Source organism: Lathyrus oleraceus, chromosome 3 (genome assembly GCF_024323335.1).
Source record: "Lathyrus oleraceus cultivar Zhongwan6 chromosome 3, CAAS_Psat_ZW6_1.0, whole genome shotgun sequence".
In the NCBI taxonomy this organism is placed as follows: Eukaryota; Viridiplantae; Streptophyta; class Magnoliopsida; order Fabales; family Fabaceae; genus Lathyrus; species Lathyrus oleraceus.
In genome coordinates this window covers 495,199,187-495,226,795 of record NC_066581.1, presented here as the reverse complement: position 1 = coordinate 495,226,795, position 27,609 = coordinate 495,199,187, and the positions used below count along the sequence as shown (strand labels likewise).

The 27,609-nt window shown below is 34.1% G+C and overlaps 1 protein-coding gene and 1 non-coding gene across 2 annotated transcripts; both read left to right on the top strand.

Moving 5' to 3' along the window:
• The first annotated feature begins 8,038 nt into the window (after positions 1-8,038).
• On the top strand, positions 8,039-8,110 carry TRNAP-AGG (transfer RNA proline (anticodon AGG)). The gene has a single exon. It is a non-coding gene; the product is annotated as a tRNA-Pro (tRNA).
• Positions 8,111-22,965: 14,855 nt separating this feature from the next.
• LOC127128352 (dirigent protein 9) lies at positions 22,966-24,315 on the top strand. The gene has a single exon (XM_051057609.1). The coding sequence runs from the start codon at positions 23,067-23,069 to the stop codon at positions 24,177-24,179; it is 1,113 nt and encodes a 370-aa protein (XP_050913566.1). The 5' UTR covers positions 22,966-23,066; the 3' UTR covers positions 24,180-24,315.
• The last annotated feature ends 3,294 nt before the right edge of the window (positions 24,316-27,609 follow it).

The window sequence follows — 27,609 nt, the reverse complement described above, 5'->3', positions numbered from 1 at the left end:
TCGCTTACCTTTTGTGAGTCCCTTCGGACTTTTGCACGAGGAGTCCTATCTCAATTTGCTTACCTTTTGAAGTACTCCTGCGTTTTGCATAGGAGACCTTCTCTTGCCAAGGAGTCGTTGCTACCTGTTGTCTGAGAAGTCTCCTCCAGTTTCTTCTTAACCTTTTGTTGAGAAGTTTTCTCATTGTTGTGGCATGAGAAATCACTTTTATCTTCATGCTTCTTCTTAGGCTTTCTCTAAGAAGTTTCTCATTACTCGTTGTATGAGAATTCCCTGTCCAATTTCTTCTTAACCTTTTGTTGAGAAGCTCTTCTCATTGATGTGGCATAAGAAATCATTTCCATCTTCATGCTCCTTCTTAGCCTTTCGCTAATGAATTTCTTAGTACTCGTTGTATGAGAATTCCCTTTCCAATTCTTCTTAATCTTTTGTTGAGAAGTTTTCTCATTGTCGTTGCATGAGAAACAACTTTCACTTTCATCACCTTATTAGCCTTTTGCTAAGAAGTTTCTCATTACTCATTGTATGAGAATTCCCTTTCCAGTTCCTTCTTAACCTTTTATTGAGAAGTTTTTCTCATTGTTGTGGCATGAGAAATCATTTCTGCTTTCATGCGCTTTCTTAGCCTTTCGCTAAGAAGTTTCTCATTACTCATTGTATGAGAATTCCCTCTCTAGTTCCTTCTTAACCTTTTGTTGAGAAGTTATTCTCATTGTCATGGAATGAGAAATCATTTCCGCTTTCATGCGCCTTCTTATCCTTTCGCTAAGAAGTTTCTCATTACTCAATGTATGGTAATTCCCCCTCCAGTTCCTTCTTAACCTTTTGTTGAGAAGCTTTTCTCATTGTTGTGGCATGAGAAATCATTTCCTCTTTCATATGCCTTCTTAACCTTTCGCTAAGGAGTTTTTCATTATCCATAGTATGAGAAGTCCCTTCCAGCTTTCTTCTTAACCTTTTGTTGTGGAGTCTTTCTCAATACATTTCATATGAGAACCCCCAGTAGACCTTGTGCCAAAGAGTCCCCGTTTCTTTTTGCACGAGGGTCTCACTCCCATATCTTCTTCTTAACGTTTTGTTAAGGATTTCTCATCACCTTTTGTATGAGAAACTTTTTTATCTATCTTCCCAACCTTTTGTCGATAAGTTTCCAATTCTCTCCTGCTAAGGATTCGTTGCTACATGTTGTACGACAAAACCATATTCCCAAGTGAGGTCGTCCCTCACCTTCATCTTCCTTCTTGGCATGTTGATAAGGTTTTCTCATATTCCTTTTGCATAAGAGACGTTATATTCCTTTACTTGTCTTTTACAAGCCTCCTCTACCTTGGGTAGCAGGAAGTGTAACCATTTCCTAATCAAGCTACTTGCCTTTTGCAAGATGTCTCTTTGTCTTTCAGATAAAGTTTCATTTTTATACCCTTTGGTATTCACCTTTTGCAAACACATGATTCTTTTACCTTCATGGAGTTGAGTTTTACCCTTCTATATTTACCTTTTGCAAACACATAGTTCTAATCAACTCATTTATTCATCAAACTCAACTCTAAACATTTCAAACTCAATTCTAACATACTAAATGTAACACTTTATTTTTTAGTAAATTATCCGCATGATTTTATAAAATAAGTGCTTGGTGTTTTAGGGTGTTATAGTATACACCAATTCTACTTATTCAATTGTTTCAAAAGTTTAGGCTAGAGATCTGGTTTTTCAATATTTGTATGGATGATGAAATTTGAGCAGCTAGAGAAGTTCCTTCACAAAGTTCTAATACACGTGAAAATGAGGATCTTCAGTTGGTGCCCTCATATATTTGCGAATAGATTGCAAAATTTGGAACATCATGAACTTGAATTCAAATTGAGTTTATTCATGATCATCCCTCACAATGATAGTATGAAAGGTATTAGAATCAAAGACAACATATTTTATTTTAGTTCTCTCCTTATCACTAGCTATGCTAAATATGTTTGGGAATAAATCACCTAAAGGTATCTCTCAAGAGGCATGCTTCCTTCTGGTATCCTGAAAGTGAGCTGGAAAAATGATGGATATATTTAGGATCTTTTCAAAGCTCTTCTATTTCTTTCAAACTTATTTCAATCTCAGGATCAGGATGCAATAACTTAGATGCTTCTACTCTAAAAATGAGCTTTAATAGTATTTGATGGAAGGAAATGAGATGGAGAATGATTATGTGATGGAAGATTATGGCTAGGGTTCTCAAAACTAGAGTGGAGCTAAGTTGGAATGTCTTTTTTTCTTACTAATAATGTTGACCTTTTATAAGGGTATATCTATAGATTATATTTTTGGTTGATTTTTAAGTTACCATTTCCTTTTTCTTTAATACTTGGTGTAGAACGTTGTATTTGAAGGGAAATTGCGATTCAAAACGCAGCGGAAATTAAAAGTTTTCCTTTAGTGATCCTTACGAATGGGCATGATCAGTGATAGAAATCGTTACCTCTTGTGGCGATTGAAACCTTTGATGCAGATCTAACGAGTGATCACGAGCGTTGAATGGTGACAATGCCTCTACTCAGTACACACGAATGGATTCCTTCTGTCTCAGTGTTGGCTGCTACGAATGAAGGCTTTTTGTGCGTGTGTGTGTATGTGTATGTATGTGTGTTGTGTGTGTGTGTGTGTGTGTGTGTGTGTGTGTGTGTGTGTGTGCATGTGTGTGTGTGTGTGTGTGTGTGTGTGTGTGTGTGTGAGAGAGAGAGAGAGAGAGAGAGAGAGAGAAAAACAAAATTTCATCAAGTAAAATGCTTTTGCGCAAGGGTTCTATTTATAGAACCACTTGTGTAGGCTGCAAGCTAAAAAATCCACTTAAGTGTATGTGGCCCATATCTTATGGTATACCAAAAATCACTTAAGCGTGTGGTATCTTACAATATTTCGTATTCTACTTAAGTGTATTGTACCTTACGGTGTTCCTTATTTACTCTATCTCTCATCAATTTGTCCTTTTGTGTGTGATCCTGTAGGTTTCACGACATTGGCAATTATATTAAATCACGTATTTAACATAATAAACAGTGAGCGGTATCTAGAAACACATCACTTCTACCCAAGACACAAAAATGTCATGTGATCTGACAAATCCTTTTTTGCGATAATACTTGTGTGTATAATTACCCTTTTTGCCCTTATGTCTATATTGAACACAAGGCATAGACCGTGTCATCCTTGTCCAGTTCAATATTGGGCCCTTAGACATTTATCCTGTTGCGCAGGATGAGCAAATTCCATCTAGGTCACTCATGTCCCTCAGCATGCTTCGTGGAGTACCCATCAACTGTCTTTATGGTCATCCAGTTATGGACAATGTTTGATCAGTAATAAAGCACTCGACTCTACATCTAAGGTCCATAGTAGTTTCAAATCGAAGGGTGGTATACACCACTATCACCATAAGAATAACTTATGACACTTTACATAACATTCTATGTAGTATTCTCATAGCGGGTCAATCCAGTATAAATATTACTCCTAATATTCATACCTATGTTTAAGACTTGATAACTCCTTATTCATGATCCATGAGATGTGATCATCAGTATATATACATAATAGCCTTAATGCTTTAATGTTATCCCACTTCATAACAAAGCCTGACTACAGATACTTTAAGAATAGTGTCCTTATATTTAATGGGATCTCATGATTAAGTCACACTTAATACATTAAACGGACTAGCTATTCTAGGAACTTTATTAAACAAACATAATAAAGAAAAATTCTTAAATAATTCTATACAAGTACCAAAAGTATTGGCCTCTAGGGCTTACACCAACAATCTTCCACTAGCACTAGAGCCAATCAGGCATACCCCTAATACCCATGGATCTAGTATGGCCATCATGCTTTTGCTGCGTAAGAGGCTTTGTCAGTGGGTCAACAATATTGTCAAGTGTAGGTACTCTGCATATTTTCACATCTCCTCTATCTATTATCACTCGAATGAGGTGATAACGCCTAAGTATGTGTTTGGATCGTTGGTGAGATCTAGGATCCTTAGCTTGTGTGATAGCATCATTATTATCACAATAGAGACAATGGGATCCACAATTCTAGGAACTATGCCAAGTTTACTAATGAAATTTTTGATCCAAACAACTTCGTTTGATGCACTTGAGGCAGCAATATACTCGGTCTCGATTGTAGAATCAGCAACTGTATCTTGCTTTAAACTTTTCCAACTCACAACACCACCGTTTAAGCAGAACACATAACCAAATTGTGATCTAAAGTCATCCTTATCTGTTTGGAAGATAGCATCGGTGTATCCAATTACTGCAAGCTCTTCCTGACCTCCATATATCAAGAATGAGTCCTTAGTCCTTCTCAAATACTTAAGGATATTCTTGACAGCTACCCAATGAGTATCATCGGGATCAGATTGGTACCTACTCATTGCACTTAAAGCATACGAGACATCTGGTCGAGTACATAACATGACATACATGATAGATCCTATTGCAGATGCATATGGAATCTTACATAGGTATAAATCCTTTCTTGGAATCATGCATATTAAAGCGTCTCAACACTTTGGCTATGTATGTACTCTGACTTAGGCCAAGCAGTTTTTGTGATCTATCTCTATAGATCCTGATTCCTAATATATATTCTGCTTCACCTAGGTCCTTCATAGAAAAGCATTTCCCCAACCAAGTCCTTACTTGTTGAAGGGTAGGGATATTGTTTCCAATGAGTAATATGCCATCTACATATAATACCAGGAAGACGATCATGCTCCCACTAACCTTCTTGTAGATACAAGGCTCATCTTCATTCTTGATAAATCCATATTGTTTTACTGTTTCATCAAAACGAAGATTCCAGCTTCTGGAAGTTTGCTTCAATCCATAGATTGATCTCTGTAACTTGTATATCTTTTGCGCTTCTTCTGGTATGTCAAATCCTTCAGGTTGTGTCATGTACACATCCTCAAGAAGATTCCCATTAAGGAAAGAAGTTTTGACATCCATCTGTCATATTTCATAATCATGATATGCAGTGATAACAAGTAAAATCCGAACAGATTTAAGCATTTCAACTAGTGAAAAGGTTTCATCATAGTCAACCCCATGAATTTGTTTATATCCTTTTGCAACCAGTCTTGCCTTATAGGTATATACCTAACCATTTCCCAATCAAGTTACTTTCCTTTTGCAAGATGTCTCTCTGCCTTTTGCATAAAGTTTCATTTTTATACCCTTTGGTATTTATCTTTTGCAAATACATGATTCTTTACCTTCGTGGAGGGGGGGAGGGGGGTATTAGCACCCCTCACATTTGTTGTACTCAGCGGGAACCTTTTAGTTAAACTTGTGATTTGAATGTTAGCTGAACGTTGTTTGTTTTCTTCAAGTGATAAAAGTATTGAAAAGATATGGACGGAAACCTCAGAAAGGGGGAAAAGGGAGGTTTTTTATTAGTGTGCTCGCCAAGATCTCACAATCTCGTGCCTAAGTATCCTTATGGTGCAATAAGGAAATAAGAGAATTCCTAGTTCGGGGAACTATGGATGGTTGGGGTTTTTATGAATGATTGTTTAGATCGCATTCTAAAAGCTAAACATTGGCTTGTTTTACTCTCGGTGGAGGCCTAAACACAAGTTTGTTGTGTGCGTCAGAAAGGATTAAACAATGTTCTTTTTTAAAAGAGTTTCAATCGCACGGGGACGATGAAAGAGGTTTGATAAGTTGGATGTGTTTTAATGAACAAGTGCTTAGATCGCATCCTAGCAGTTAAATGTTGGCTTGCATGCTCACGGTGGAGACTTAAGCGTTAGTTTGTGTACGCACTAGAAAGGATTAAGCAATGTTCTTTCTAAAAAGATTTAAGTTGTTAGTCGCACGGGGGCGATGAATTAAGTTTAGTATGTTTGGTATTTTGAATAAGAACGACAAAATATTGAGCAATATGGTGCACACCAATCATTCAATCTTTTGAGAAATAATAAGGCGAACGCCTCTTATTCCCTTTTCGTTCAAATTATTATTGAAAGTTGTTTGCGGAAATCGAATATGCGCGGTAGTGAGGCGTGCGCCTCCCACTTACTTATTTAAGGACTAATGAGGCGAGCGTCACCCATTCCTTTATCCAAGTTTATTTAGAGTGTTTTAACCGGACGACGATAATTTGAGCGATATGACGAGCGCCAATCACTCAAATATTCGAGACATAGTGAAGCGACCGCCTCCCATTCTCTTTTTAGAAATCATATTAATCTAGAAGAAATGATTTGAATTCGAATTTGGTAAAGTTTTAATCGGGCGACAAGAATTCGAGCAATATGGCGAACGTCAATCATTCAAATACTCGAGAGATAATGAAGCGAATGCCTCTTATACTCTTTTTTATCCCAAGTTTAAATTATAAAAGAATATTCTTTAGAAGTTATATCGATTTGAAAAATGATTTGAATTTGCACGGTTAATTGGATTTAAATAGAAATACTCGGCATTGGACCAAGATTTTCGCTTATGAGTGAGATTGAATGGGTTTTGGTTTAGGAATAATGCGAAATGGTGATAGTGAAAGAAATCGATCAATTTTTAATTATCAAAATTAATTGATTAAAGTTCGATTGAATCGATTAATTAAATTAATTAGGATTAATTATCAAAATTATTTAATTAAAATTAATTAATGGTAATTAACTAATTGGACAAAATTTAATTAATTAATTTGTTATAATTAAAAGAGAAAGAATTAAGTAATGATGTTGATATAATTGATTGAATTAAATCGGTGACAATGTGCTCATAAACCGGTTTGTACATAGCGACAACGGAGTTGGAGTGTCGTATGTATGGATTGAAACGCGGTGAAAATTCACAATCAATGTATAGAAACTTGGGTGGTATAGCGATATGAAATTGTCAAATCCGCATAAAAATCCAATTTAAATGCAATGGAATTTAAACAACAATTCAACATTATTTACTTAAAATTAAAACAGTAGCAGCTCGGAACTATCTACATGAGGTACAGATTATTTACAAAGTTAATACATCAAATTTGGAGTGCAAATAAGAGAAACAAACCCACAAATAAAACAAGTTCCCCCAACCAATTACCCTTAGCTCCAATTTCATTTAATCAAATCGGGAGAAATATAATATGTGCTTGACTTTTCCAACACTTTTCAACCTTGCTCTTTTAACAGAATAAACCAAAACAAGTGAAATAATATTTAGCATTATCTAGTGAACCTGGGTGAAGGCCAACATGAAATGAATCTCCCCCTATTTCAATTTTAAAACTTTTACAGAACCAAAATACCCTCTTCTCTCACATTTCAAACATAATCAAAGAAAGAAAGAAAAATCCAAATTTTCTCGGCTAGCGAAATAGATCAACATATAGTCTCACAATTCTCTTTGTCGCAACAACCATGAAACGAACATAAATTTAAACTTATTTACACATAAACAAAGGTAATAGAGAAAGAAAAACTACCGTGCGACGTCGGGGTCCATGTTATGGCTGTTACCGCACGGTGATGGAAGCTCGTATGGGGCGGGTGTTTGGTTCAGTGGTTGTTCCAAATGGTGATGCGGAACCGTTATATTAAGAACAGCTACTTCAAAGGATGGAGAGTTAAGTATAAATCGGTTGTATCAAAACCAACATGTTTATACAACATCACTGTAACAAACTTCATCAATAATAATAATATGAAACTTGCTTTAATAATATGAAACTTACTTAAATGAGTAATAGAACATCACCTATTTTATTGGTAAACAAAGTGTAATATACTTAATGTTATATAAAAAAAGATAAGCCGATGAAGATGCTGAGTGTGAAGAGAGAGTTTACGTTTGTTATTGTGTCTAAGGCGGTGATGTGGACGCTCGTGAATGAAGATGAAATTGTCATTTCTTGTTTATGTGATTTCAGTTTCTAGTCTTTGTTTTTCACGGGTTATTGAAGCTTTTCTTAACTCAATTAAATGTTTTATGTTTTCAAATTTACCTGTCAATTACAGAGTTTTCAAGCTTTTATCACACATGGGCATTTGGTCTAGTGGTATGATTCTCGCTTAGGGTGCGAGAGGTCCCGAGTTCAATTCTCGGAATGCCCCTTTATGCTGGTTTGGGTCCAATTTTTCGGTTTTTTACACTTCTTCAAAAAGTTTCAAACTTGTAACAACATTATGATAAATAAAGATATTCAAAATTATATCGAAGCATGCAAAAGTAATATTGATACCGTGGAATCAATGATGTTCTTTAAGAGGAATGCCTAACATGAAATCTTTATTCGAAGTATTTTCTTTTTCCCTGCAATCATTTTTAGTCTAGATTTGGTAGAACAACAATTATGACTTGTTTCTGAATTACCTGGATTTCTGATAAATAAGGAAAACAATGGATACTTATTAACATTGCAACTATTGTTTCTTCTCGATCTTCATTTTTCTCCAAAAATGATGTTCTGTGTGACAGTGGAAAGAAAAGAGGTTATCAAATGTCAGTTTCATTTCTCTAGCATATTTCTCGTTTCTATTAAGTTCTTATGATAATTATCATTTTGTATTGACATATTTTTAATCATTCTTAATAGTTAACCAATAATAGAACAAATTGTCGCAGTATACATTCATATTGTTGTTTTTCTATTTCTTTTTGAAATATTAGAAATTCTCTTACATATTTATTATAGTTTTTTTGTTTGATTACAAAAGTTATTTTCTAGAGTTATTACATTGTTTTTTTCTTCATTCATATTTCTATTCAAATTTATAAAAAAAACTGCATTTGCATTTCACTTTTCTATTGAGATGTGATTTTTTCTTTTTCTATTCAGTTTCTCTCTTTATCATTTTCAATGATAATCTTTTATCATTTTTTATATATGCTAATATATTTTTATGCCAAAGAAATGAAAATAGTTTAAAATGTACATAAAAGGAAAATTTATAAGTATATTGGATATGATTTTTTTTCCTAATTACAAATTAAGTTGGTTGGTTTATTCATTCTACTTACAAAATTGTTGTCTCACTGTTGTGTAATAGATAATACATTAAAGTATTAATAATAAATTAAGTGAGTTGAAGTCCTATATCTATAATTTATAATCTATCTATAACAATATATAAAGGCAAAATATTATTTTGGTGTAACCTTTTTTTTCTTTCAATTTTACCATCCATTCATCTATAACAATATACCATTTTACCCTAAACATAATAATAAATTATTGAAATAAAAATTATATAAAAATCACAGTTTTTTTCTCTCTCACTAATTCTCCATAATTACGGGTGAGTATTATTTCTTTCTCTATGATTTTTGTTCCTTATTAAGTTTCAAAATTTTATTTTGGAATTTATGTTCTTTAGTGTTTTTGGCATGAGAATGTAATGCACATCACATACACATTAAAATAATTAAACGTCTCTTCAACAATGTAGTAAGAATGCAACGGTAATAATCTTTGATCTTCATCTTTTCTTTGATAAAGAGGGGATACTACTAAATGAAGAGAACTTATGATATTTTTGTTTGGATTTTTTTTTTCAATTTGCAATGTATTTTCCGTAATTATATCTATACATTCTACTTCAAATTAAATTATATAGATGATAAGATTAATCTATTCTATCAATGACTATCTATAACTTTAAATAATAATTGTATATTCTAAAGTACTTAATCATCTCTCTATAACATAAAATACACAAAGATGTTACAATTTATACAAACAATTATATTTATTATCTCTCTTCTATTGTTTTTTTATACAAACAATACTATTCATGGTAAACACTCTGGAACACTTAAATTTAATTGAGTTCTGATACTTTCATTCAATTAAACAATATAACTTTTGATATTTATTTTATTTAAAAATAAATTAATATTTTAAATCGAGTTCCATTAAAGGTACCGATACTCAGTTAGTTATCATGAGTATCAAAGAATTTGTCACTATTTATTATCTCTCTTTTATTTCTTTTTGCTTAAACTTTTTTTCTTGCATTAATATGTTTCAATTTTTGTTTCTTTCCAATTTTCTATGTTTTTTTATGTATAAATTAGTTTTGAATATTTATAAATTCATTTATTATGAATATTAATTTTTTTTATTGTTTTTTAAAATTTAGGTTACTCTCAACTACACCACTCATATATGAGATCACTACGCCAAATAAGGGAAAAGAGGGCGCTTATTTTGGCCTATAACAGCGCTTTTAAGCGCCCTTTAAAGTGGCGCTGGCATAGGTAAAGACAGCGCTTTGTTTTCCTGGAGAAAGCGCTGTCTAAAGGGCCACATTATAGTGCGCTTTATGAAAAAAGCGCCCTCTGGAGTGGTCCATAAAGGGACACCTTAGAGGGCGCTTTCTGGAAAAAGCGCCCTCTAAAGTTGTCAATGTAAAGTGTTTAGAGGGCGCTTTCTGGAAAAAGCGCCCTCTAAAGTTGTCAATGTAAAGTGTTCAGAGGGCGCTTATTTTTTTAAAATAACTAACACTTTAGAGGGCGCTTTCTGCAGAAAGCGCCCTCTAAAGTTGTCAATGTAAAGTGTTTAGAGGGCGCTTTCTGGACAAAGCGCCCTCTAAAGTTCTCAATGTAAAGTGTTTAGAGGGCGCTTCCTACAGAAAGCGCCCTCTAAAGTGTTAGTTATTTTAAAAAAAATTGTTTGAAAAACAGTGGATATTTAATTGGTAACTTGTTCGCATGCTGCAAAAGTGTAAAATTCATATTGATTTCATCCTTTAATCCAATGTTATACACCATTAATCCATTGATATATACAACATGAATCCATTTATATACAACATTAATCCTCCATATATACAACATTAATATATGATTCTTTGATCAACAATATACAACAACATATTCATGATTTAGTAAAAGTACAACAACAATATACAATATATATACAACAACAGCATACAACAACAACATTCCATACATATATGTACAACAATATACAACCTAGCTATATGATTCTTTGATCAACAATGAATTGACACAATTCATCCTTCATTTCATCCAAATGAGCTCTTGAGTAAGATTTGTATTCCTCAAAGTACTACAATTAAGAGAATAAAACATATTCATGATTTAGTAACAAATTAGATGAGTTATCCGATAATATTAAAATAAACCCTAAGTTATTATTCCATACCATTTTTGGGATGTCTATACGATTCAACGCAATGATATCTCTCATAAATCTCAATACAAAAAATCCGCAATCGACCGAATTATTTTGCTGAGGACACTACACAGAAAAACAAACAATATATATATAGTTAATTTCTTACAAACACTATTATAAGCAAAAAAACAAACACTATTATAAGCAAAAATAAGATACTTAATATATACCTGAACTCTGACCCAGGTAATCTCCTTCCTAATGCGGTAATTCTTTTTCGATCTAAATTTTATTATTGCCCTAACAAAATAAAAACGTATATTGAGATCAATCTGACAGACATAATTAAATATAGAAATACACACAAATATTTAGGGGAATTTCACTTACGTGTCAACCGTCTTCTTCAAACCCGGATATTTACTCCAATCACCCGATAACGAATCGAGATAATACACTATTAGTCTCGAAAGATCCATAGCAACCAACACCCAGTGACCACTGTAAAATAAAACAAAAATTTAGATGAATGAAAATTTTCTACGTAAAAGATATACATAGATTAGAATGAAATTATTAGAAAGAAAATTTAACCCGTTGCCAGAATTAAACGGTAAAAAATACAAACTGCGTGTAGTATTATCGCCGGCCGCCATGAATCTATCGACTAGATCATTCTTTACGGATGTTGGATTTTTCGATATTAACGTTGCGTTGACACGGGAAGCAGCAATAAAATTGAAACGGTTACACAATTCAGTTCCCCGCATCAATTTGTCATACATATACCTTAAATAGAAACATAATAAATATTAGACTACTCATTGAAATGTGTAAATAAATTGTTCAACTAAGTAAATTATAGATTGATCGGAGTACCATATGTATGTATGAATGATAGCGATGCCCAATTCGTCGTGCTCAAAAAGTTGTTGCATGTCCTCCTTTGCAATTATTTCGAAATGAGCTTTTCCGAAAACACCTTCATCAAAATCTATACTACGAATGGACCCGTCCATAATATCGGACTCTTCCACCATTTTCTCAAGACGCATCATAATTTGAGATTTTGTCCCGGCCGTCGTTGGAATATCCTTCGTTGGAATATCCTTACCATCGCTTTTCAACTTTCAACCGGGAACCTAAAAATTCATATAAAATAAATCATTACTTTTTGTGATGCAAAAGAATCGTTGTGTATATAATTCAATGGGTATATATATTTGTACCTCTTTTTGAGATGCAACCGACTCGATGCGTCTTGAAATCCCTTTACCAGCTTTAGGGGTGGGTCTTGTAGGAGTCTAACATTACCATGTAATAAGGATTGATTAAATATCATAATTGTAGCTGAATTGAAATGTGAATACTAAATATTCATAATCATTTAGAACATATATACCTCGGCATCAGGGAAAATTAGATCTGACGGCCAACCAACAAAGGATCCGACTGCATCTCGCATCAACGTTGTCTCTGAAACAACGTCGGGTAATGGTAGACGGGCGTCCGTATCTAATACGAGGTCAACCGAAACTTTCATAAATCCCACCGGGAGGGGATTATGGTGAAGTAATTCACCCGAAGTATTGTGCACTTTTCCCTTGCCAACCATGCGATAAGTTGGTGACGATAGATACAGCTGACAAGGTGAAATGCCCTAAACCAATAATAAATGTTATTGTTAACTTGTATATGTGTCAAGTAAAAAAGTGCTATTTTAATTTCATAATAACATATATAATTACCTCGGGAAATTTCGGTTGATGATTGATACTAGCTCGGTCACTAGTATCTTTTGCCTCGGAAGCGCACCTTTCCTCTCTATACCTTGCATTCTCGTTTTGCAGTTGGAGTACTTGTGCCCTTAACTCCGCCAAGGTCTCCATCACCTCTTTGTTGGTAGGATTTTTTGTTTTGGTTTTTTTATAAAATGACGACGGAGTCACACCAAAACCTTTACCCCTCACACGACCGGAATACTCAGGAACATTTAGTACTCGACTAAGTACGCTCCTGCAATCCTGGACCTCGGTTGAAGGTACGGTTTGGGATAAAGTCTCCTGAAATATTATTAGAGGAGATTAAAAATGAATTATATGTCTAACAAAATTTTCGATATAATTAAAGAAATAATGTTACATATACTTACACATTCGTCATAAACATTTTGGACCGCTTCAACGACAACCCCATCCTTCCCAACCCGAGCAGCCTTCCATAATACGTGCTCCGGAAGAGATGTTGCGTCACTTTTCTCCTCGGCTAGATACACATTGAATTAGATTATAAGATCATCAATTATAACATATTGTGACAATGTATAAGCTCATAGCATTTGAATATACTCACAATTCTTTGTTGTAACCGTGCATAACCCGTACGCCCTTTTTTGTACGGATACGCGGGTTTTGATGCCCTTTTCCTATTTATGTCGCTTACTTCCTGGATAAAAAAGTTTAAGGCATATTAGAACCAAGTAACTTAACAATTGTATAATACCATAATTAATAGACATTACATGGAATTTTTCGTTTCTTCGTTTGGCGACAAAGTTATCCCATTCATCGGCTGAAATAATCTCGGCATATTTCATTGGCCGTTCTCCTTCAACAAATTTTCCTTCCTCATCCTTGAGAAATTTGTTGCACAAAAAGGATCGAAATCCTCGGAGTCTTTTTCCGGCCAATTGAATACAATATTTTTGCCGGCTTTCATCGATGTGAAAGGATCTCTAAAAAACATACAAATGGAGTGTGTTATTATAAAGTAATATTATAACAATATATGGTTAACAAATAGTCAACAAAAAAAACATATAACAATATATGGTAAGTACCTGTATCTCCGACCATATTTTTTCCTTGCCAACCTTCAAGTCCGGACTTCTCCAATTATCACATGTAATCGGAATATGTTGGCGAACAAGGAAACCAATGTAACTTGCCAACATTGAACCGTTAGGCTCAATTAGTTGGTCTTCAGCACTCCAATGTACTTCAAATTTTACACCCTTGTCTCTTGCACGAATGATTGACTTCATAACAGTCAATCCTCGTTTGATTTCTTTTTCAACATTATTACGTGATTCATTCGCGGCATGGGTATCGTCTTGGTTAGCCATTTTATCTGTAATATAGAAATGATTCAATAAGACCCAAGTAAGACAATGATTCAATACGTGAACACATTCATATACCTTCCATTTCTCTCATGTTACAACAATCTAAACTCTTTTTTTTTATCATTATTGAATACAAACTCACACACACCTACTGCATGCAAAAGACCAATGCAAACTTATGGTGTTTGGAACATGAACAAACTTGCATCCATAATCATCAAACTTCCAAGCACAAGCTCAAACACACTTCAAATATATCAGTTTTCAATCAGAAATAAAAAACTTAGTTTGCCCTAAACAACATTAATCAACATAATGCACAAAATGAAAAACTAAGTTTAGAAAATGCCCTAATCAAACACATGAAGAAAGTGAACGGTAACGATGGAGAAGAGAAATACCTTAAAGGTGACGGTAACGATGGAGAAGAAAGTGAACAGTGACGGTGGAAGAGGTTAACGCAGTGAACGTGAACGGTGAGGGAGGGAGAACGAACGGCGACGATGACGGTGAGGGAGGGAGAACGAACGGAGGACGAGAGTAATCGCAGTAGAGAGTAATCGCAGTTGAGAGAAAACCCAGTTACGTAAACGAAATAGCTTATAGAGAGGGAAAATAAAGAGACATGCAGTATATGTTATAATTTTAATGTTTACTAAAGGGGACCTTAGAGGGCGCTTTTTTTAAAAAAGCGCCCTCTAAAGGGGGCCTAAGAGGGCGCTTCTGAAAGCGCTCTCTAAGGCTTTCCAAAAGCGCCTTCTAAACTGGAAATGTACATGGACTTAGAGAGCGCTTTTTCAAAAGCGCCCTCTAAGGGTAACCTTAGAGGGCGCTTTCACAAAAGCGCCCTCTATTGTTGTCCCTTCATTTTTTTTTGCTTCACTTTAGAGGGCGCTTTGTTACAAAAGCGCCCTCTAAAGGGGGCCTAAGAGGGCGCTTCTAAAAGCGCTCTCTAAGGCTTTCCAAAAGCGCCTTATAAACTGGAAATGTACATGGACATAGAGAGCGCTTTTTTAGAAGCGCCCTCTAAGGTTACCCTTAGAGGGCGCTTTCAATAAAGCGTCCTCTATTGGTGTCCCTCCATTTCCTCATTATTTTTTCGCTTCACTTTAGAGTGCGCTTTGTTACAAAAGCGCCCTCTAAAGTGCGCTGTCTATTCCAATAGTATGCTCCTTATTTTTTCTCTTCACTTTAGAGTGCGCTTTTGTAATAAAGCGCCCTCTAAGGGGCGCTGTCTATTCCAGTTTTTGGCGTAGTGGATGGAAGGAAGGAGGGAGAGAGGGATAGGAAGAGGTATGGAGGGAGAGAGAGAGAGAGAGAGGAAGAGGGAAAAGGAGATAGAGAGAGGGGGAAGAGGAGAGAGAGGGGAGAGGAGAGGAGAGAGAGTGGGAGAGAGTTAATGTTTATGTTTATGTTTATTTGTTTAGTAAATTGAGAGATACAATTTTTAATTATTTAATCTATATATTTTTATAGACTGAATAATGCCTTTTTATTGATAACTTTAAAAATAATATATCTATTTTAATTTTCAAACATTGACATAATACTACATATTATAAATAAAATTTAATATATATATTTGAACAGATATCACATGTTTGATCATATAAATAATGTATATTAAAATATATTTTTTTCAAAAAGACATTGTTAATATTTTTACGCATTTGCGCAATAAAAAATATAACAATATCACTTAATGTCTCAGTTAATGTTTATGTTTAATCATTTATTAAACATATTTTATCTTATTTTATCTATAAAAAATTATGATTTTCAACTATCTATAAAGTTATATAAAGACAAAACTTAATTTTGGTGTAACATATTTTCTTTTTTTCATAATATATGGTATTCCTAATCACCAAATTATTCCACTCACAATTGGTTGAACAAAGTCACGTCAAAATGCGGTTTTCTCAATTCAAACACAATTTAATGTGCGAATATTACATATTGCAAACAAAACTTAATATGTATCTGAATAAATACCAATATAATTTATCATATAAATAATTTATATTAAAATCAAACATATAAAAAAAAGACGCTATTAATATTTTCACGCGTTAGCGTAGTAAAAAAAGCGGACAAACGGGCACAGAGTGCCCGTTCGAACGCTAGTAATAATAATAATTTTACCCCTTAAAAAAACACCAAAGAAATTTATTTTAAAAAAAATCTTTTTATTTTGTAACTAATATTCATTTTCCTTTTTTTTACTTATTTTGGTTAGGTGTTTATATATTATTTGTTTTATATTTATTCTCATCAATCTCCATTCAAAAAAAATGTATCCCCCGCTCTACTCCATTAAGCCTTTTTTGTTTTTTTATATTTTTTATTTTAGTTTGTCCTTCTTTTATTGATAAAATATGATAAATGATAATAAAATATAGTACAGATGATATCTATTGTTATAAAGTAAAAAAAAAAATGTTTAATTAATTTTTATCTTAGATTTAGATTTATATATACTTAGTTTTTTATATATAATAAAAAGAGAAATATAAAAAGATCCTAATGTTTAAAAATAATGATAATAAATGTGAATATTGTGATCATTAATTTGTTTTAATTTTTTCAATAAAATAATAATAATAATAATAATAATAATAATAATAATAATAATAATAATAAATCTAAAAAAAGGAAGAGAGAGATTTCATTTATTTGTTTCATCCTTGTGTTTAAATTTATTTGTGCTTATATATTTTTTTTATTAAGAGAAAAATATAAAAAGAAATTATTAGTTACAAACTTAAGAAGAATTTTCCTTTTAAGCTAACTTTCAAAATCTTTATATTTATTTTCTTTATTTATTTCATGTTTATTTATTTTATTATTTATTTCTATTTCATTATTATTTGTTTATCGTCATTTATTTTATCCCCTAATGTCTTTATCTATACCCTTATTATGTGGTGTTCTTTATTATTACTTTTATTCTTTGTTTATTTATTTGTTATTTTATTTTTATTACACTTTTTTGATTTATTTGATTATTTTAAAGTTAGTATTTAATTAATTTTTTAAAATTAAGTAATTTATTTGATTATTTGATTTCAATATGTTTAGTCGATTAATTAGTTATACTCTTCATCCATGTTCATTTCATACATGTAACTAATCATACCCGATTTCTCACTACCACATTTCCAATTTTAATCAATTTCAAACTGTCATCAATCAAACCATTTCTCAAATCATTTTTTAAAATAACGAATCAAACATCGATCAATATCGAGTGATTTTTCCTAAATCAAACGTAATATCAAATTCTTTTTCTTAAGCAAATACGAAAGAAGTAGACCGTTGGAATTTAGCATTCCGGTTGGAATCCTCGAATGATCGGTCTCAAGCCACACGTTTTTTGTTAACCGTTCATTCTTTTCTTTCGTTCTTAAAACTCTTAAATCAACTTGGACAAATAAGAGTCGTTGGGATCAAGCACTCTGGCATAACTCATCAACAATTGATTCTTATTAAGCGTTTGTTGTCCATTAAATAATATTCTCAATTAATCTTGAATGCAAAATGACCGTAAGAATCTAGCATTCTGGTGGAACCCCAAATGATTGATCCCAAGACTTAGGTCTTGTTCTCATCAAACATTCGTCGTTCACCTATAAAATACACCCAACTTTTTTTCTCGCCGTTGTGTGATCTCAAAAACTTTTTTATAAACAAAAGACATTTTGTCTTAAGATGATGCAAAACAATGCTTCATCCACAATCGTTGAGTTGAGATGAGTGATGTTTTCCCATGAATGTTAATTTGTAAATCTATTCAATGTGATGCAAACGTATGTTCCTTGCCTGTTTTGGATAAAACAATGTTTTTCGTCGATTAATACAAGATAGCTTTCGCTAAAATCGACCAACAAATAACATTTCTACCAGAACTACATAAGCCTTGAATTCTCTATTTCACCTGGAGATACGTAGGAGCAGGATTGCAGAATCTTGTCATGCCCCCTAATAATAAAAACTTTTTTAGGTTCTTTCTCATTAATAAATTTTTTTAAAAAAAGCATTTCTATTCTCCCTCTTTGTCTATCCCAAATAAGTAGAAGATCGCAAACTAACATAAGCTAACATTCAAATAAAAACTAACTAAACGGTTCCCGCTGAGCACATTGGACGTGAGGGATGTTAAGATCTTCCCTTTGCGTAACCGCCTCCTGAACCCTGATATTGGTTGTGATGACCATATCTTATCCTTTCTTTTAGGGGTTTTATCGATATTTTCTCTTTCCCTCTTTGGAAATAAATAAAGTTGGGTCGCGACTCTATACAATCCATCCCGTGAGCGCACGATTGCGCTTCGCGAGCGTCGTGTTCTCATTTTTCGAGGTACGACAACCATCTTCAAATTTCAGCAAGTTTCAAGACAATCCTTCGTCTTGCAGATCGGCTGATTTTTATCCCTTCTTGCTTGTTGAATTTTTGATACCACAATGTAGCTTGTACATCGGAGAATCAAAGCCCTAAGACTTGGTGGCTTGATTCTCTCTCATCCCCATTTGATTTCAGTTTTTATACTAAGGGTTTGTAGCTTTAGTGCTCCAATTTTCAGAAATGGTTAACCTTTGGTAAGAATTGATGAGAGATTAGGATAGGAGAGGTTGAGAGGAGTAGAAAAGTGGTGTTATTTATTGATTCCAACCAACTCCTTCGCCTCCGATGCGGTGGAGCCGGAGCTCCGGTGGTGGTTGTTCTTTTGACATGAATATAAACAAGTTTGCTTTTGCTGAATTTGTCTACCTTCCCTTGTAAATTAGGTTGGACTTAGGTCATTAAGCCCACTGTTTTGCTTTCCACACACCCTCTTTTGCTAGACTACACCTTTGTTAAACCCAATAACAACTCCTTGTGTTTTGGCCTTTTCTGTTAGGCCCAAAGCCTCTATTTCCAGGCTGCAGACCCCTGGGTTATGCACCCCTGCATATTTAATTGTTTTTACTCTATTTCTTATTTTTTACCATTTCTTTGTCAATTCTTGATATGCTTTTAATTCATGAACATGCATATTTTAATTCATATAAATGCATAATAAATTCATTAATTCATTTCCATGCCATGTTAACTCATGGAAAATGCACATAAAAAAATGGTTATGATAGAATTTTACTTGAGACTTTAATTTTCAATTAAAAAATCATTAGAAACTAATTCCTTCATTCTTGATTGCATTTTGAATGCATGAATTATGATCTTGAATATGTTTAATTCTACCATTGTCAATTGATTGTTTTAAGCATGGTACTAATGTAAGCTTGTATGAACCTCTCCCATTTTTTGTATGGTTTGTAATTCATTTCCCCCATTGTGGGTACAATGTCCTCCATTCCCATGAACATGTTATGGTTTAGGACTTACTTTCCTTTATTGCTTTCCTTTGCATGTTAACTAAAAGATAAAATCAAACGATAAAAAGAACTTTTTCAAAGAATAAAAACGCACTAATTCAACGTCAATTGTTTTTACAAATCAAATTCACTTGAAAGCAACGCGAGTGCTTGATCCAACGTCAAGTATCTCATTCATTCTATTCCATTCCCGCACTTTTATCTCTATCTCTATCTCATTCTCGCACCTTTCATAACAAAATTTCCAAACACTTGATCCAGCGTCAAGTGACTTTTCAAAACATTTTCACAATAAATCGAAAGAAAATATGGGGTATACGTGCTTGTGCACAACATTCTCAAGTATTTAGGTTGCCGGCCGTACCTAGCTTGTGGTCTAATACTTGTTTTTGACTCTAAAGTCAACCATAACTCATCAAATCCAATTTTTTGCCTAGGGCGTCATCAAAAACCTTTTCACAAAGGACATGTTACTTCCATTCTACCGTGGTATGAACAACGCTTAAGCCTCTCATGCGCGAGCATATAAGTCCCGTTTAACTACTAGAATGACATCCAAGGTCATGCATTTTACCGCAAACAAACAAATGCTTAAGTCTCCCATGCGTGAGCATACAAGCAATATTAATTGCTAGAATGTGAACGTTAACACTGTCTACTAAAAATAACCAACACACACTTATTTTATACTCGGAACTACAGAGCTTTGATTTCCTTATTACAATATAAGGATATGTAGGCACAGGATTGCAAGATCTTGGCGAACTCACTAGTTTAAAACTTATTTTTTTCTCCATTAACCAATAGCAAGTAACCTTCAGATAGCAACATCCATTCGCATAGAGAACAAGCAAAGTGGTTCTCGTTGAGTACAACGGATGTGAAGGGTACTAATACCTTCCCCTTGCATAACCGACTCTCGGATCCGGTCTTGGTTGCGACGACCATTATTTAGTGTATTATCGATATTTTTACTTTCCTTTGGAATAAATAAAATCCAGTGGCGACTCTGTATTTTTTGCGGTGCGACAAGCATGAACACCTCTTGTATAAGCTGCCTCATTTGTGATCTCGGTTGGGTCAACTCCCAAACAGGGGACCATCATCTCGATGGCTTCATCTTAATTGATCCTTATGTGGACCAGTAATTTTCCACTTATGGGAAGATGTGGGAGGCATTAGACGTTATCCAGAGTGATAGGCATCTCTTCTAGAGGAAGGTAGAAAGATTATGTCTCTGAATGTCATCTCTCTGTAAATTCTGCATGCATGCAATGGTTTATGGTAGTGTGCACAGCAACACATAATTCGGCAATCCCAAAATAGCGAAGAACAATCTTGAACCAGTCATCTTCGGGTTTTTCCAGTTCCAAAATCTTCCTTCTGTGGTTTACAAATTTTAAACATGGATGCTCCTGTAAAAATAAATATATCATAGTCAATCATGATTAAATTAATATAAAACATATGTAATGTAAAAGTAAATAAATATACCTTTTCATCCTAAACATGCCTAGCATCATGGTCTCCAAAGAGATGAAGTAAAGAGGTGTCAAATGGGCCTTTTGGATAACTATCTACAGGGGCATCAACATCAACAGTGGGTTCCTCCTTATTGGCTTCATAAGCTTCAAGGGTTGTAGGGGATTCCCGTGAAGTAGAAGCCTGAGATAGACGACTTCAGGAAGTAGAAGCAGATGGTTGTGAACCTCGTCCTTGTGAACCATCAACGAGGTAGCATCAACTTGTAGCCCCGTAACCATGCTCCTAGCCCTCTCACGTCGTACAGATGCGTGTTAGGACACACGGTCATGCCTAATTTTGTCCTGGTTGTTTTCAGTCATTGCACCAGTAATAAAACCAGAAAATCAAATCAAAATGCAGTCAAAGTGGAGTAAGGCTAAACCCGGAGATACATCTCTGAAAACCAGTTCAGACAAAATTCAGAGATGTGTCTCCGGATAAACTCGGGAGCTGCAAAAATGGAAGAAACTTTATTGATGCCCTAAGCACCAACCAAATGGGAATGCATATCTTTATCGACTACCTATTTCAAATGTACCACTATCTAATGCATCTTAAACGACTTATGTTACCTAAAACATCATTCAAATCTCAAAAAAAAAAAGGAAATGAGAAACTTACCAAATTAGAGTTATGGATGAAAAGCTTGAATGGAGTGAGTGACTTTGCAACAAATGAAGTAGAATAGATTTAGTGACTTGAAAAATGAACCTTAATAAACTTGCTCAAATGGAGTTTGGAATGAATTTGCAGCAGAAGAGTTCAAATGGGGTTTTAGAACCTTGAAGCAAATGAAGAAGGAATAGGGAAGGGTCTAACGTGGGTATATGAAATAAACACGTCCGAAGATGCATCTCTGTAAAACTCCTTGAATTTTTAATCAAAGATTTTTAATCTCCAGACTCACCCTAATGTTGATACGGAGATACATTTTCGGATTAAATTTCGGTAAAATAAGGGTGCCTCATCAATATGCATTGATGGGTGTGAAAAAAAATGTGTGTCTAGAGATATCTTCAGACGCTAAGGACATTTGTGACTTTTTACTTTTGTGAAGAAGCACCCCATGGAATTTAAAGAGCAACTCTCTAAATAAAATCTTGCCTGGTATGGGTGTGTGTAGACTAGGCTATTGGTCCTTGCTAGTTTCTCTGACTTATTCTCACCCTCTAATCATGAGTATTTGATGTTTAATATAGATTATAATTTATAAATATTAAAAATATATTTTAAAAATAATAAACTTTAGCAATTTAATAAAAACTAAATTAATAATTTTTTAAAATATTTTAAAAATGAATTGACTTGCTGTTTCTTTTTTATTATTATGTTTTTACATGTAATTTTACTTACAAATTTAGCTGCGGTTTATGTTATTTCTTATTAGGCAGCCAAAATCTCTAACAAATTAATAACTTTTGGAGATCATGGAAGCAAATACAATCTTATTGAAATGTTTATTTTCATTCTGAAACCTAGCAAACTTTAGTTTTGATTACAGCTCCATAACTATCTCAACTCCAATATAAGATCTTTGAAGTGCTTACATTTTTCAACCAAAAAGAAAAGTGCTTATATATTTCATATCTCTAGCTTCTTTTATTGGTTTTCAACGTGAATCTAAATCTAAAAGAATGAAATGTGATAAAATGATTACCAAAAAATACCAATAATACTAACAACTGAGGAGTTGTTTTAACCAAAACACATATAACAAACATAACAACTCCAATAAGATTATTTTCCTTAACCAAATATTCTATCAACTCCACTTGTATATCTATCTATATATAACATCACAATCAGAAATATACTTCAACATCAACATCAACAACAAATTCTCATTCTATCAAAATCCTAACAAAACTCATTCTCATTTCTATACAAGTTCAAGTGAGCAAGAAATGGCCAATGTTTTTCTACACAATCTTAACACATGGAAAATCACACTTTGCCTCTTCCTCCTAACCACAACCTGTTTGGTTGCGAACTCCGCAAGAATCCTAGATGAACTTGACTCTCAACCACAAGCTATAGGCAATCTACCAGGACCTGGTGTTGGTGCTGCCGCTGCCATTCCTTCTGCTACAACCATACCTCAAGTAAGCCCTATTACCACTTCGCCAAGTGGCGTAACACCTGCAGCTACAAACACTGTGACACCGGTATCCGGTGAAGTAGATCCCAATGTAGACCCTTCTGAAAATGAACTGGCACCAGCTGAGGATATCGCACCAGTTGGAAGCCCGGCCACAGACGAAACACCAGACGCTGAGGCGCCACTCCCGGTGGTGACAGCCAAGCCTGTGGCGAAAGAGCCGTCGTTGTCTTTCTTCATGCATGATATCCTCGGTGGATCACATCCATCGGCGCGAGTGGTAGCAGGAATTGTAGCAAACACTGATGTAACCGGCTTACCGTTCTCCAAGCTCAACAACAATCTCTTCCCGATTACCGGAGGAATTCCACTAGTTAACCCGAAACTCAACGGCATTGTCACGAGCAACAATCTACCTAACCTCGTAGGCCTCAACGCGGCACAATCTTCAACTGTATTCAAAAACAGTGGCACTAGCAACACTGTCTCCGGCGGGAACAACCAGCCGTTTGTTTCCGCGGGAAATCTACCCGGCGGGTTCACAATTCAGAAGCTCATGTTTGGTTCTGCCACGGTGATTGATGACCAGTTAACAGAAGAGCATGAACTTGATTCTTCTGTGATTGGAAGAGCGCAAGGCTTTTACTTGGCAAGTTCGCTGGACGGTACTAGTAAGACGATTGTGCTTACGGTTTTGGTGCATGGTGAGGAGCATCATGATGGAGTTGATGACACTATAAGCCTGTTTGGGATTCATAGGACGGCGTCGTTGGAATCTGAGGTAGCGGTGATCGGTGGGACTGGGAAGTTTGAGAATGCTAGAGGATATGCAGCAGTTGAGACACTTCTGAAGGAGGATCAACATACCACAGATGGAGCTGACACCATTCTGCATTTCAATATCTATCTCACTGAGTAGTGATCATTGCCTCTGATTCGGCTTTCGTGTTTGATGTTTGATTTGTGTTTGCTTAAAATTGTGAATCCTTTAAAGTTATATGCTGTGAGAATTTTCTGTTAATAGAATGTTGCAAAGTCCAAATTTCCCTATCTTTTATGAATCATTGTTATTGAAATACTGATTCATAATCATTTAACGTTTGTTGGTAAAATGGTAGCTATTATTGGTATTATATAATGAACATCCTGCAATACTTAAGAGTAGGAGAGTTCAATTGATGCTTATTTTCTGATCATGCTCAATATGAATGTGTCATTTTTGGCAAGCCCTTTATAGATGTTTCTGATCGGCTAGAGCCCCAATAATAAAAAGTACAATGCACTTGCAACTTCTAGACCCATATTCGATCCACACTAGGAATCATCATTTATTGTTGGATGGTATTAAGAGTTTGACATCGGATAATATATGGTCCGAACATGTGTTTATAAATGGGGGTAATCCTCACTCTACCAACCGATTTTGTAGATTGAGTTAGGTCCAACCACATTTCTTAACCGGTCTCTAAATGTCCCTCATATATAACTGATCACACGCAATATCTCTAACCATAACTTACTCTCACTACTTTTCACTCATAAACTCATAACTTAACATCATGTCCTCGTACACCTCAATAAAATGGAATAGTCGAAAACAAAAATTGACATTTCACTTAAATCACTTGGACTAATTCAGTTTTCGCCTTTCTATACCGTCCCGCACTCAAATTCTATCGCGAATGTTATTGAACAAAAAGCATAAATGACTAAAAAAAAAATTGCAATTTCCCACTTCAACTATTATATATATATATGAAAGCTTTTCATCCTCATTTGTCAAAAGTTGAAAATTAAAATTTCTTGAATATGAAAAAAATTTAGTATATACAAAAAAGAATATCATTGTTAAATCTACTCATTCAAGAGTCAAATCTGATGTTACATGTAAGTTGACAATTCACGATTTAGTTATTTAATTATTTTATAAACATGAACCAAAATTCAACTCAGTACCACCACTACACTATAAATTTATATCTTTCAACTGTCCTTAGAAACAAGAGGAATAACAGTGTTATTGAAGTATGTGGATAACATTAAAGTGATAGGTGATGATGAAGGGGAACAACAACTTTCAGACAAACACAAAAGTTTGAGATTAAGACCTTGGAAAAGTTGAAGTATTTTTTGAAAATCGAAGTTGCTCACTCTAGGAAAGGAATCTTCATATCTCAAGAGAAGAAATTACAGACCTTCTGGAAAAAAAACTGACAAGACAGTATGCAAATCTGCAAATTCACCTATTGATCCAAATGTAAAGTTGAAAAACACAAGAAAATATTGTGGTAAAAATGTGTCAAAGGTTAGATGGAAAACTTATATTACCTATCACATACTAGACATGATGTTACTTTTATTGTAAACTTAGTCAACCAACTCATGCACTAAACAAAGGGGATTCATTTACAAATTGCGGTTTGAATTGTGCAATATTTGAAAAGAATTCCAAGTAGAGATGAAAGTGTGGGTATTAAAGCATACAATGATGTTAACTATGTCAGGTCAAGTGTGAATACGAGATCAACCGCATGATATTGCCTTTTTTTGGATAGGAATCTTATGATTAGGAAGAGTAAAAAATAAAGTGTGGTATTGAGACTCAATGCGGAAGCGGAGTTCAGTTCAGACCAATAGCACGAAGGATAATGCAAACTACTATAGTTGAAAATGATCTTAAAAGACTTGAAAATAGAGAGTGATAAATCAAAGAGACTTTATTGTGATAATAAATTTAACATTAACATATCCTTTAATCTAATGCATCATGAAAAAACTAAACATATTGAAATTGGCAGATACACGTCAATAAAGAAAATAGAAAAATGATATTATCTCCACTCCATATGTCTCTTCTCAAAGCAACATGGTCAATCTTCTAACTAAGAGGTTGGCCAGCAATAACTTATTCACTAGTTGAAAATAATTTATTTTAATCGTAACTATTTCTTTTGTAGGATTAATTTGTATTCAGACCTTTAGTCCATTAATCAAACCTATTTTAATAGAATAGTTTATATAAAGTGATTAGTGTCTTAATATTATTCATAATTAAAATATATTTTTTATTCATAATTAAAATATATTATTCAATTTTTAAAGTGATATTATTTGTGGGCATGTCTCATCACTGTTTCGGTCAAATTCTAAAAAGTTTATGAGGTAATAAATTGCATCCTAGATTGTTTGGACTATTTAAAAATGGTTGAGATTAACTCACTCTTACAAAATTAAATTAATACGTAAGATGAGGATTGTTCCATTTATAAATATATATTAAGACTATATTATTTTCAATGTAAAATTCTTCAACACATCCCCTTCACGTTCAGGATTAGAGGTGACAAACTAGCATGTCTGCCCTATTTACCTGCCCTGCAAAAGCCTGCAAAAAATAGGATAGAACGGAGCGCGGATAATTGAGGGTGCAGGTCTAAAACTTTGGCCTATGCCGCAAAGAAATGAAGGCTAGGAGCAGGGCCCGTGGACAGTGTCTTTCTAAAACCTAAAAACTGCAACAACAACAACAACAACAAAAAATCATGTTAATACCCGCACCTAAAAGTTTGTACCGCTCCGCAAAAAAAGTTTAAGCAAAATAGGCATGTTTGACGGATCGAGTCCGTTTTACCACCCCTACTTAGGACTGAACATCTAGAGCGTGAATATAAATAGTGGATGATCTGATAGCAGAAAGAGATGGTAGGTGGTCCAACAAATCTTAAGATATACTCTGATATCATCTTAGAATGTGTGGATTTGACTTAATTCATTCTTACAAAAACCAGTTTATAATGTAAAAATTACTCCACTTATAAATACATATTGTGAACATATCATTTTAAACGTGAAACTCTTCAACATTATTTTTTCTCCTTCATTCTATTTCCATGTGTTAGCGCCTTCTATAGTTGCCTCATCCTTTTTCTCGACATGTTTTCAGCTCTTTGGGCTCCATAGCCACCGCCACTCAGCAACCATTTAACGACTGCTGTTGTGAGATATTACAATATGAAATGTCTTACTATATCTTTGATATTTAGTTTTAAAACATTCTAGGATAAGATTTTGATAGTATTTTAGATTACTCCTACAAACAGAATATATTATGTAGGTAGTTTAAAATCATGATTTGTTTCCCAATTTTCTCATTTATTTAGGATTAAGAGTCATGTATCTCAATAAATAGAGATTAGAATCCTGCATCGAGCTTGTATCAAGTTATTATTTCTCTACTTATATCTAAAATAAAACCCCATAACATCAACATCTACGAATGCAATGCAATGCCATGCCATGCAACCTATTATATAAAAGGCATTGAGAACGACATCAACCTTAAAGAGTCT

Excerpts from the sequence above, each read along its gene's own strand:
- LOC127128352 (XM_051057609.1), top strand. The coding sequence starts at position 23,067 with ATGGCCAATGTTTTTCTACACAATCTTAACACATGGAAAATCACACTT.